An 11,627-nucleotide genomic window follows, 5' to 3' on the forward strand; every position below is an offset into this window, starting at 1 on the left:
CATGTTGACCAGGATGGTCTCGATCTCTTGACCTCGTGATCCACCCGCCTCGGCCTCCCAAAGTGCTGGGATTACAGGCTTGAGCCACCGCGCCCGGCTGAAGTAAACATTTCAATGAAAATTATATTTAATGACTGATAACAACTGGATATTAATTTTAAGTAGCTTTTTATTCATAATTACCACATGATCTACAATAAATGAACTTTGGAGTCTTCATACCGGCACCTCAGAAATAATTCCCCAGAAGCCTCTTGGTGTCATGTTTCTTGTTGACTACTGGGGTCCATAGAACACATACACATGTGCACACCCCAGTAACTGGTGGTGACATGGTTTTGGCACCCATTCTGCCTGCACTGCCTACAGTGTGGAGGCCCACGGCTGGCCAGTCTCCCCAGCCTGCTGCTTGCTGTCAGGTGTTGATAAGAGGCCCTTGTCTGGCGATGAATCTGTGGATCCTTTGCTGAGTGGCATTGACCGGCCCTGCTGCACGGATGGAGACAGCAGTGCTGCTCCGTGCTAGCGGGCTCCCACGGCCCCTTCAGACTGTCCTGGAGAGGAAGCCCTATAAAGGAACTTCCTAGAAGGAAGCAGAAAACTGCTTCTGAGGGCCTTTGTCCCAATTCGTAGGTGGTGGAGGCTTGGAGCAAGCTCTTTTATTTAAGTGGTTTGCACATTATAGCAGAGCAAGCTGGGGCTGCCACTTTGTTATGGGAATGTTGAGTGAGGAACTCCAGATGGGAGTCTGACCGGGCAGAGGAAGGAGGCAGCTGTGGTCAGTAAGGCCCTGTGTGTTCCACGGTGCTTTGGTCTGTGTTGTGATTCAGGCCATTATAGCAGAATGCCTTAGACCTTAGGGCATACCAGAATACCTTAGGGCGTTTATAAACAACAGAACCACGTTGCTCACAGTTCTGGAGGCTGGGAGGTCCAAGAGGAAGGGGCCAGCAGATTGGGCACCTGGTAAGGGCCCTTTGTCTCAGGCAGTACCTCTTACATCTTCACATAGAAGGTGGAAGGGGCAGACAAGCTCCCTCTGGCCTGTTTTCTAAGGGCCCTACTCCCATTCATGAGAGTGGAGCCCTCTTGACTTGATAACCTCCCAAAGGCCCCACTCCTAGTGCCATCCCCTTGGGAGTTAGGTCTCAACATACAGACTTGGATGACACCAGCTCTCAGACCAGAGCAGCTGCAACAGGACAGGCCTGATCGAGGCTCCCACATGAAGGCTGCGTCTGACCCAGGAGAGGTGTTCCTGCCCACTCTTCTCATGGTGGTAGGGTGGGTATGGGGGCCACCCTCAGAACTGTGCCCTCTACACCTGCTTCCTGGGCTCCTCAACTGGATTGTTCTGCTGGATTGATAGAGCCACCAGAGGAAGGGGCTGGTGTTCCACAGAACCACAGCCAAGGAAAAGGCGTGGGGGCCACATCTCCATGACTGAAGAGCTGTGCTTTTCCCCCTAATTGCTGGTGTCAGATTTTCTTTTCAGGATGGTGGGGTTTTTTTTTTTTTTTTGAGACAGAGTCTTGCTTTGTCACCCAGGCTGGAGTGCAGTGGCGCCATCTCAGCTCACTGCAACCTCCACCTCCCAGGTTCAAGCGAATCTCCTGCCTCAGCCTCCCGAGTAGCTGGGATTATAGGCACCTGCCGCTACACCCAGCTAATGTTTGTATTTTTAGTAGAGACGGGGTTTCACCGTGTTGGCCAGGATAGTCTCGACTCTTGACCTTGTGGTCTGCCCTCTGCCGCCTCCTAAAATGCTGGGATTACAGGTGTGAGACACTATGCCCTGCCCCTAGAATTAGTCTTTTCCGATGAGCATCTGGTGCTACCTAGCTGGGCCCTGTCTTGCCAATGTCAGTGACAGCATTTGAGCCTCTGGGGCTGCCGGTGCACTTACCCCCCCTTCCCAGGTGCTGGGGGCTTGGCGCTTCTTACAGTGTCTCTCTCCTCAGGATACTGGCATCGGGATGACACAGGAAGAGCTGGTGTCCAACCTGGGGACGATCGCCAGATCGGGGTCAAAGGTAAGCACGGACTCCCCACACAGCCTCCCCCTTCCCCTCAGGGTGCAAGGATGCCTCTAGTAGGCATTCTTGGGTACCCGATGAAGTGAGAATGTCAGGTGCATGCCATGTGGTGGGCACTGTGGGAACACCTCATGACATGGCAGCCGTCCCTCAGTATCTGGGGTGGTTCCAGGATGCCCCCTTGGATACCAAAGTCTGCAGATGCTGCAGTCCTGGATTAAAGTGGTCCCATATTTTGTAGACACGTCTTCCTGTATGCTTTAAATAATCTCTAGATTACTTATAATACCTGATAGAATGTAAATGCTGTGTATATAGTATAACGTAGTTTTTATTTTTTTACCATTGTGTTGTATTTTATTTTTTTCTGAGCATTTTCAGTCCTTGGCTGGTTGAATCTGCAGATGTGGAACCCATAGATAAGAGGACCGACTGTTTCATTTCACCGGCACAGGGCCCCGTGGGCCAGTTTATGTTAGTGTTTTCATTTTAGTGATGCGGAAAGTGAAATAATTGCTGTGCCCATAGCTGGAACAGAGCGAGCCAGAGGTTCCCGGACTATTGGTCTGAATCCACACATGTCGTTTTGCCTCATGACACTTTTCTGCAAAGTCGATTCCCTGAGCTGTGTGGGCTTGATGCAGAGAGGGTCAGAGGGATCACTCACAGACAGTGCCATGTGTGAGAACAGGCTTGGGCTGCGACATCTGTGGATTTGATGGTTCTGGTCAGAACTGCTCTGGGGGTCTGGGTGTGGTGACGTGCGCCTGCGGTCACTGCTACTCAGGCGGCTGAGGCAGGAGGATCGCCTGGGCCCGGAAGTTCAAGGATACAGTGAGCTGTGATTGCACCCCTGCCCTCCAGCCTGGGTGACAGAGCGAGATCTTGACTTATGACAAAAAGAAAAGAAAAGAATAACTGCTTTGTGGGGACAAGTCAGCCCTTAGGGCTAGGGTGTCATTTGGCTGCTGGTGTGACTGCAGCCTGCAAGGGGAAGACAGGTGTGGGTGGTCAGGGTTTCCTCAGCAGGGTCTGTGCCAAACTGGGACAAAGGCAGGTGGCCCTGGATCACCCTGGTGCCCTCCTTGCTGACCGAGTGCTTTTCTTCCTTGTTGTTGTTAGCTTGAGTGGCACCCATGTGGCACTTGGTACCACGTGCTTCAAAACAGAGCAGTTGTTGTTCCAAAGTAATTCACAGAAATTTCTACATTCATTTATTCATTGATTTGTTCATTCATTCAGAGACAGGGTCTTACTCTTTTGCCCAGTCAGGATTGCAGTCACAGCTCACTGCAATCTTGAACTCCTAGGCTCAAGCGATCCTCCCTCCTGAACTCCTAGGCTCAAGCGATCCTCCTCAGCTCTCCTGAGTAGCTGTAACTACAAGCATGTGACATTATACCCAGCTAATTTTGTATGTTTTTGTGGAGACCAGGGTCTTACTTTGTTGCCCAGGCTGGTCTCAAACTCCTGGGCTCAAGCAATCGTCCTGCCTCAGCTTCCCAGAGTGCTATGATTACAGGCATGAGCCATCACATCCAGCCAGAAATTTCTACTTTAAAAAAACTACCGGGCTGGTTACGGTGGCTCACACCTGTAACCCAGCACTTTGGGAGGCCAAGGTAGGTGGATCATCTGAGGTCAGGAGTTTGAGACCAGCCTGACCAATATGGTGAAACCCCCATCTCTACCAAAAATACAAAAATTAGCTGGGCATGGTGGCAGGTGCCTGTAGTCCCACCTACTTGGGAGGCTGAGGCAGGAGAATTGCTTGAACCCGGGAGGTGGAGGTTACCGTGAGCTGAGATTGTACCACTGCGTTCTAGCCTGGGTGACAGAGCAAGACTCCATCTCAAAAAAAAAAAAAAAAAAAAAAAAAAAAAAAAAAACAAACCTACCGTAACGGTGACTTTCCACCCACATTATGTTTTTTGTTGTATTTCTCTCAAGGTTGTTCTGCTGTCCCATGAGTGGCCACCAGCTGCGTGTAGCAGCTTAAATGTAAATGCATTACAATTAAATAAAAGGGGACATTGAGCTCCTCAACTGCACGGGCCACATTCCCGGTGCTCAGCAGGCTGTGACGTTGCACCTGGCAGATGCAGAGTGTTCCCAACATCGGAAAACGTTCCATCAGCAGCGTGGGTCAGGGCATTGGGTGGTGCATTTTACCTGATTTTGGACTTAGGAACTTTGGCAATATTATAGTAGAATAATTAAGGGCCGTGCGGTATGCATGTGTGTGATTTCCACCCTTCCCACAAAGAATAGACTCCAACGGACTTGAATCTAGAAACCAGTTTGGAGCTTCTCCTCACTCCTGGCTTTCCTGTGGAAGGGGCTTATTCAGGGAAAGCTTATTCAATCCACTCTTTCTGCACCCCAAGGTGTGACCTGCAGGCCTCCACCTGTCCAGGACAGGCAGGACTGCAGGCTCTGGGAATCAAATGGGATACACACTTGTCCCACTGCTGCCAACTGGGTGTCCTAGGGCCAGTGTGTCACCTGTCTGTGACTTAGCTTTTCATGTGTAGAATGGGTTGGAAAAGTACTTGGTGTGGCTGTTTTAAGGATGAAGGGTTCGTAGCTGCACTAGCAGAACAGCCGCAGCGTTGCAAGTGTCTGCTCACTGGAAGGGAGGCTGCCTCCCTAACCAGCCTCTGCCCCACAGGCCTTCCTGGATGCTCTGCAGAACCAGGCTGAGGCCAGCAGCAAGATCATCGGCCAGTTTGGAGTGGGTTTCTACTCGGCCTTCATGGTGGCCGACAGAGTGGAGGTCTATTCCCGCTCGGCATCCCTGGGGAGCCCTGGTTACCAGTGGCTTTCCAACGGGTGAGTGACAAACATCACCTGACAGGCAGCTCAAGGCTGAGCTGGAGCCCTTACCTTGGAGTTTGGAAAGGGTTGGATTCAGAAAACCCACACAGGCATTTTCTGGGCTTTTTATGTGAAATCTGACTCTCTGGCTTTGAGGAGACAGTGACTTTTGTGGCTCCAAGTGGCCTATGGCACCTGTGTGGTCCCTTGTGGTTGGTGACCACTCCGCTCGGGAAGGCAGGCCCGTCCCTCACTGAGCTCTCTCCTCAGTGGCTGGGCTGCAGAACTGGCCTCCCACCCGGGGGACCCTCCACAGCCTCCTGTGACTGACCTTCTATGGGAGCTCCTTGTGCTTCCTCCTGCCCCTGTCATTTCCCCACTTTGCCTCCCTAGCCCACCTCCATCTCTGTTGGGTGCAGAGCCTGCTTGGGGCTTTTTAGTGGGTGAGCTGCTTCCACGGTGTGCACAGTATGCCCATCTTCACTCCCCCGTCTCCCAAAACTAACATTCCTGTTTAATTCCATGAGCGCAGGGCTCAGAGTAAACTCAGGCCAAGGTATCAACACAGCCCCATTGGGGATTTCCCCCTCCTGTGCTTCTGAGATGGTTTTCTGCTCTTCTAAGGGGGCGTTTCCCCCCATTCCCACCTTTGTTTCTGCCCCTGGGCATCTGGCACCGATTTGGAGCTGGGCCAGGTCCCCATAGTGCCCCAGGCCCGCTTTTGGGATAAGCCCAGGAGCTTCTAAGCCCAGGGTCGGTGGAGGACTCTCCCCACCACCCCCGCCCAAGAGAACGAGGAGAGCTCCGTGCTGCCTGGCACAGGGTAATTGTTCTTGATGGGCATTCGATGGCCTGAGTGGTGTCCTGGGGTCAGAAAGGGGGCACTTGAGGGTGTGCTCTGTGTTGTTTGGGGCTCTGCCTATGAAACCATAGGAGTTTCATAGGCAGTCCCATTTGGGAGGCGTCCCAGCGTTTCGTCCAGCTGGCTCTTCCTTTCCTTAGCTCTGGAGTGTTTGAAATCGCGGAAGCTTCGGGAGTTAGAACTGGAACGAAAATCATCATCCACCTGAAATCTGACTGCAGGGAATTTGCCAGTGAGGCCCGGGTGCGAGGTGAGCAGGAGCCCAGGCCCAGGCTCTCTCTGGGATCCATGTGTGGCCTGGAGGCCACCGGGGCAGCAGGCATTTTCCTGGGTTCTGCCTGCACAAGGGGCACTTGGGCAGAGCTGCAAAGGGCCATGCCACTGTGGGACTGGGTGGGGCTGCCTGCTGGGGCTGCGCTGCCCTGAGCTCCTGCAGGTTCTGTGTGGTGGGACTGGAAGGAAGCCGGCCTGGCGGAGGCAGGGCTCGTTCTCCTTTCTCCCTCTGCATGGCCCTTGGCCGTTAGTGCACCTGGGGGGTTGGCGCAATCCTGTCCGAGGGTGGCCTTCCCTGTCCATGTCCTGCTGGATGCTTGGGGAAGCCCTCAGTACCCTGAGGAGTCAGTCCAGAAAGCCACGTTCCAGCCACAAGCCAGCATCGTGGTCTCACAGCAGCCAGGTTGTCCATAGATGTGGTTCTCACTCAGGCTCCACTGCTGCCCCTGTGAGACTGGTTGGAGGACAGATGTCCCCGCTGTGCCCCATTTCTTTACTTGTGAAGTGAGCACAGCATGGAGGACCCTTCCCAGCAGGCTGGCGCTTACCTTGGAGCTGCTGCAAAGCTTGCGTTTCCAGAAACATTGTAGATGCAGTGTGGTTTTTTTTTGTTGTTCCTTCCAGATGTGGTGACGAAGTACAGCAACTTTGTCAGCTTCCCCTTGTACCTGAACGGAAGGCGATTGAACACCTTGCAGGTGATCCCCGAGCTCCTCCACATGGCAATGAATCTGTACATTTCAGGGCTAGGGGGCAGAGATGAGCCCGGGGGATGTGCCCAGAGTCACAGGGCGAGCTGCTCTGTGGAGATGAGACCTGGGTGTGGGGATGAGGCAGAGGCCCAGCCCCCACCACAGCCCTGCCCCTGTGCACTGGGCAGCTGGGGTCAGGGACCCGGGTTCACTGAGGCGTAATGCCCATCCAGCTGGGTCACCCCGTGAGTGTGTAGCCAGTGGTGTTCGCTGCAGCCACAGAGCTGTGCAACTACCCTGCATCAATTCCAGAACATCCATCACCCCAAAAAGCAGCCCTGTCCCCGCCACCCCTCCGCCAGCCCCAGCAGCCACGGTCTCCTTTCTCTCCACTGTGCCACCTGTTCTGGACATTTCTCCTGGTTGGAGTCATGTGACACGCTGTCCTCAGTGACCAGCTTCCCCCCTCGAGGCTCAGCCGTGGTGCAGCGTGGCTCGTGCTCTCTCTCATGGCCCACACTTTATTGGTTAGCCCGCCCCTGCTGGGCAGTGTTGTCCTGTCCCACAGGCCACCTCAGGGCCTGCTGTTCCTCCTGACTTACTCTCCAGGGAGCTCCTGCCCCAGAACCCTGTGTGTCTTCCCTGCACAGCCCAGCAGTGGGGCTGGAGAGGGTTCTACACCTGAGACCATCACCCGTCTGTCCTGGGAGCCTGTCCAGGGACAGATGCTGCACTAGCTTAGGGCAGCGTCGTGGTTAGGAAGACGCATGTGGTAAACATGACACCCTCCCCCATCCATCTCTGTTTCCAGGCCATCTGGATGATGGACCCCAAGGACATCAGTGAGTGGCAGCATGAGGAGTTCTACCGTTACATTGCACAGGCTTACGACAGGCCCCGCTACACCCTGCACTATAAGACGGACGCGCCGCTCAACATCCGCAGCATCTTCTACGTGCCGGACACGGTGAGGTGCTGCAGTAGGCTCACGGCCCTCAGGGTGACTCTGTTGTCCCCCTGGGGACAGGGTGTCCCCCATGGCCACAGGGCTTTTAGCTCTGCAGATGTCACATGATTAACATGGCAGCATGATGGCACAAGAAACATAGGTAGTGCCAGTCATGGTGGCTCAATCCTGTCATCCCAGCACTTTGGGAGGCCGAGGAGGGTGGATCACTTGAGCCCGGGAGTTCTGGCCCAGCCTGGCCAACATAGTGAGACTACAACTCTGAAAAAAGAACAAAAGAATTGATGCCTCTCGGTGGGTGAATGCAGAGGTTTTCTCTCACAAGGGACACACATGGCGAGGGAAGGATTGATGGATGTCTTAGTGCAGGCCTGGGTGTGGGCTCGTGGACTGGGGTGTGCCTGGGGAGGGGCCCTCAGAGCCTCGCTTCACTGGTGTGGATGCTGTTCCGCCTGGTGCTCTGGGAAGGGCCTGTGGTCTGCTGCTGCGCTGGCTGCTGTGGGCTTCTGCAAGTCCCCTCCGACTCTCCCGGTTCCCTTGACCACACTGAAGCTTCCATAGTGTGGAGACCTATTTGGGACTGAGAGCCAGCCTGTCCCGCCCCCAGGCTTTCCTGTCCTTGTCTGCCTGGAACTCTAGTCATGTCCTGCAAAGTTAGTGTCTGTCTTAGAAAGAGCCACCCCAAGTGTGGTCTCCTGGGGCTTGTTAGAGTCTCAGGCCCCACTCAGGGCTCCCGAGTAGGAGCCCACATTTTAACAAGATCTCCCTGCATTTTAAATGGATCCTCCAGCATTTTTAATGGATCCCCCCACATTTTAACCAGATCGCCTCACAATTTAACCAGGCCTCCCCACATTTTAACTAGATCCCTCTGCATTTTAATCAGATCCCCCATGACGAGGTGCAAGGCCCGAGTCGGGAATTGCCAATGTGGAGCAGGTGTTGGCAGCCATGTTCCATGAGGCCCAGACGGGAGCTGGCCCCGGCTTTTCATGCGTGGCCTCCAGGGTGAGGAAACAGCACCACCCATGCTGCCCGCCCCCTGCCCCCCACAGGGCTGGGTCTGTGAGCTGCGTAGACACTGAAACTTGAATTTCATCTCTTTCACATGTCATGAGAGACTTCTTTTTGAAATCTTTTCTCAACCATTTGAAAGTGTAAAAACTACTCTCAGGCTTCACAGAAGTAGGCAGTGAGCCAGATTTGGCCAGTGGGCTCTTTGCTGACCTCTGACCTGTAGCAGGGTTTGGCTGTGTTCAGGGGTATGTGCAAGGCTCACTTTGTTGTGTCCTCCTTAGTAGGTGGGCTGGGGAGAGCAACAGCTGCCAGAGAAGACCCTTGGCCCCCGCAGAGCCACGGTGTGGAGCGTTGTGGGGCCCCTGGACACTGGGCTTTGGCTCAGACCACACGTGGGAGGGAGGGCATGGTGAGGAGGGGGACAGGCGCTGGACTTGTTGCGTTCGCCCTCACCTCTCAGCCAAGGTCTGCCTGGGGAGTCAGTGTTGCATGATGGCATCCCCTCCTCACCCCCAGAAACCATCCGTGTTTGATGTGAGCCGGGAGTTGGGCTCCAGCGTCGCACTGTACAGCCGCAAAGTCCTCATCCAGACCAAGGCCACAGACATTCTGCCCAGGTGGCTGCGCTTCATCCGAGGTATGCCGCCCAAAGCGCCAGTCCGTGAGCGGAGCCCATGTGGCCCAGTGTCGCTTGCTGCATCTGTGAGGCACCTTGCTGATCCTGTTCTCAGTGGCCACTCACCGCTGTGGGCCTGCATGCCAGCCGGGTTTACATACCCTGGGAGCTGCCCTCTGCCCCCGTGCGTGTGGCTGATCTTGAAGGGAGCACTAGGGTGTTCAGATTGAGGTCTTTCCAGGTATGGGGATATTGTGTGAGTTTGAGACATATATGTGAGTTGTGTTACATTTGAGTGAGATTATAGTTGAAGAAAGACTTCAGTATTTAAGCCTTGGTACACAGAGGTGCAAGCCACCCTTGAGAGTTAAAAATTTTTTTATTTTTTTGAGACTGTGTTGTGCTCTGTCACCCAGACTGGAGTGCAGTGGCGCTGTCACTGCTCACTGCAACCTCTGCCTTCTGGTTTCAATAGATTCTCCAGCCTCAGCCTGTCGAGTAGCTGGGATTACAGGCACACGCCACCATGCCCAACTAATTTTTGTATTTTTAGTAGAGACAGGGTTTCACCATGTTGGCCAGGCTGGTCTCAAACTCCTGACCTTGTGATCCGCCTGCCTCTGCCTCCCGAAGTTCTGGGATTACAGGCATGAGCCACTACGCCCATCCCAGAGTTAAGATTTTTAACGTGTAGCCCAGTCTGTCATTTTCCAAGTGTATCCTAAGGCTGGCCCAGCTACGCACACGGCCCGGGTCACTGTTCTGGGAGGTGGCAGGACATAGAGGAAGCTCCGCTGGTGCTGCCTCCCTGCTTCCCGCTTAGCACACGTGCTGGGTTGAAGGCAGGTTGTGAAGATGAAGGGCAGGTTAATGGGGGAATGTTAGGTGGTGTGGAGGGACAGTGGCCCTGGGAGAACCTGATCGCTGTGTCTCCCAGGTGTGGTGGACAGTGAGGACATTCCCCTGAACCTCAGCCGGGAGCTGCTGCAGGAGAGTGCACTCATCAGGTGAGTCTTGGGCCGGCGGGAGAGGACCCTGCTAGAGACAAGGCCCCTACCCACTCCTTTGCCCGAAGAGGGCCCTAGTCATGGCCCATGTAACTGAGCAGAGGTGGATGGGGAAGCCTGGTCCTCAGGAGCCCTCCAGGTGCTGGCCTGGCCTCTGAGGCCTATAGTCCAGAAGAATGTGGGGGTGGCTGGTCACTGCCAAGGCTGGAGTCTGCACAGGGGAGGGGTCGCAGAGCCAGACCTGCCCACCTGTGCCCCAGGACAGAGTTGTGACTATGACCATGCAGCAGGCCTGCCCTGTGCAGGGGACTCCTCCAGTGCGTTGGCTCCCAGTTCTCCATTGGTAGCTTTGACTGCCCCAATCTGGCTCCAGGCTCACCAGATAGTCTTTATTCAAAACTTACTGGCTTTTATCCCCCTGATGCAAGCAACGTTTCCTTACTAGAGCACATTCAAGTCACTTGTGCTCTCACCTAGAGATGACCACTGTTGACAGTTTAGGGTGGGGTAGATTGGCTGCCACGTAGGGCAGGCTTCAGAGGTAGCATGTGGGGTGAGTACTCAGCTGGAATTAGGAGCCTTGGAGGTCTCTGAACAGCCCAGCACCTGCAGCAGGCTGTGGAACGGGCCTTGTCGGAGCCCCCACGTGCCTGCAGTGCGTTCCACCGCTGGTTTCTCTCCAGTGGTGGAGTGGAGGCGGCTTGTCTAATGGAGGACAAGACCTGGTAGTTGGTGTGGGTTTGGGCAGCGCTGTGGGGATGGTGAGAGGCCCACACCGAGAGGCACTGGCCCCGAGGGAGTCACAGTCTGTCATGTGTTGCAGGCAGGAGCAGGTCTGGGGAGACAGTGGGCAGTGTGATTTCCTGCCCGGGGAGCTCATGCCCAGCCCTGCACAGGCCACACGGGGCTGCAGTAACCTCCTCCTGACTCACTGTCAGAGGCAGAGCCACAGAGATTGTTTTCAGGCAGGCCATGGTGATAGTTTTATTGGTTGACTGATAGGGTCTTGCTGTGTCGTCCAGGCTGGAGTGCAGTGGTGTGGTCATGGCTAACTGCAGCCCCAACCTCTCAGGCTCAAGCATTTCTCCCGCCTCAGCCTCCCAAGTAGCTAGGACTACAGGTTCGAGCCACCTTGCATGGCTAATTTTTTGTAGAGTCGGGATCTCACTATGTTGCCCAGGCTGGTCTTGAACTCCAAGGCTCAAGTGATCCTTTGGCCTCAGCCTCCCAGAGTGCTGGGATTCTAGGTGTGAGCCACTGCACCTGGCCACTTAGATTTTTTTTTTTTTCAGACAGTTGAATTCGTAATGCTTATACTCTGTTTCCTATTTTCTTTCTTT

The 11,627-nt window shown here is 54.5% G+C and overlaps 1 protein-coding gene across 3 annotated transcripts in view; it reads left to right on the forward strand.

The window, feature by feature from the left end:
* The window catches only part of TRAP1 (TNF receptor associated protein 1), a 61,029-nt gene that overhangs the window by 35,054 nt on the left and 14,348 nt on the right, over positions 1-11,627 (forward strand). For all 3 annotated transcript variants that reach the window (XR_001817969.2, XR_001817970.2, XM_017504474.2), the window contains exons 5-11: positions 1,962-2,033; positions 4,708-4,868; positions 5,856-5,965; positions 6,613-6,686; positions 7,492-7,647; positions 9,181-9,301; positions 10,218-10,287. Coding sequence is in view for 1 of the 3 variants with exons in the window: in XM_017504474.2 (XP_017359963.1) it covers positions 1,962-2,033; positions 4,708-4,868; positions 5,856-5,965; positions 6,613-6,686; positions 7,492-7,647; positions 9,181-9,301; positions 10,218-10,287 (764 nt within the window). In the remaining 2 variants the exon portion in view is untranslated. The remainder of the gene's footprint in view (positions 1-1,961; positions 2,034-4,707; positions 4,869-5,855; positions 5,966-6,612; positions 6,687-7,491; positions 7,648-9,180; positions 9,302-10,217; positions 10,288-11,627) is intronic.

This window comes from Cebus imitator, unplaced genomic scaffold, assembly GCF_001604975.1.
Source record: "Cebus imitator isolate Cc_AM_T3 unplaced genomic scaffold, Cebus_imitator-1.0 Scaffold322, whole genome shotgun sequence".
In the NCBI taxonomy this organism is placed as follows: domain Eukaryota; kingdom Metazoa; phylum Chordata; class Mammalia; order Primates; family Cebidae; genus Cebus; species Cebus imitator.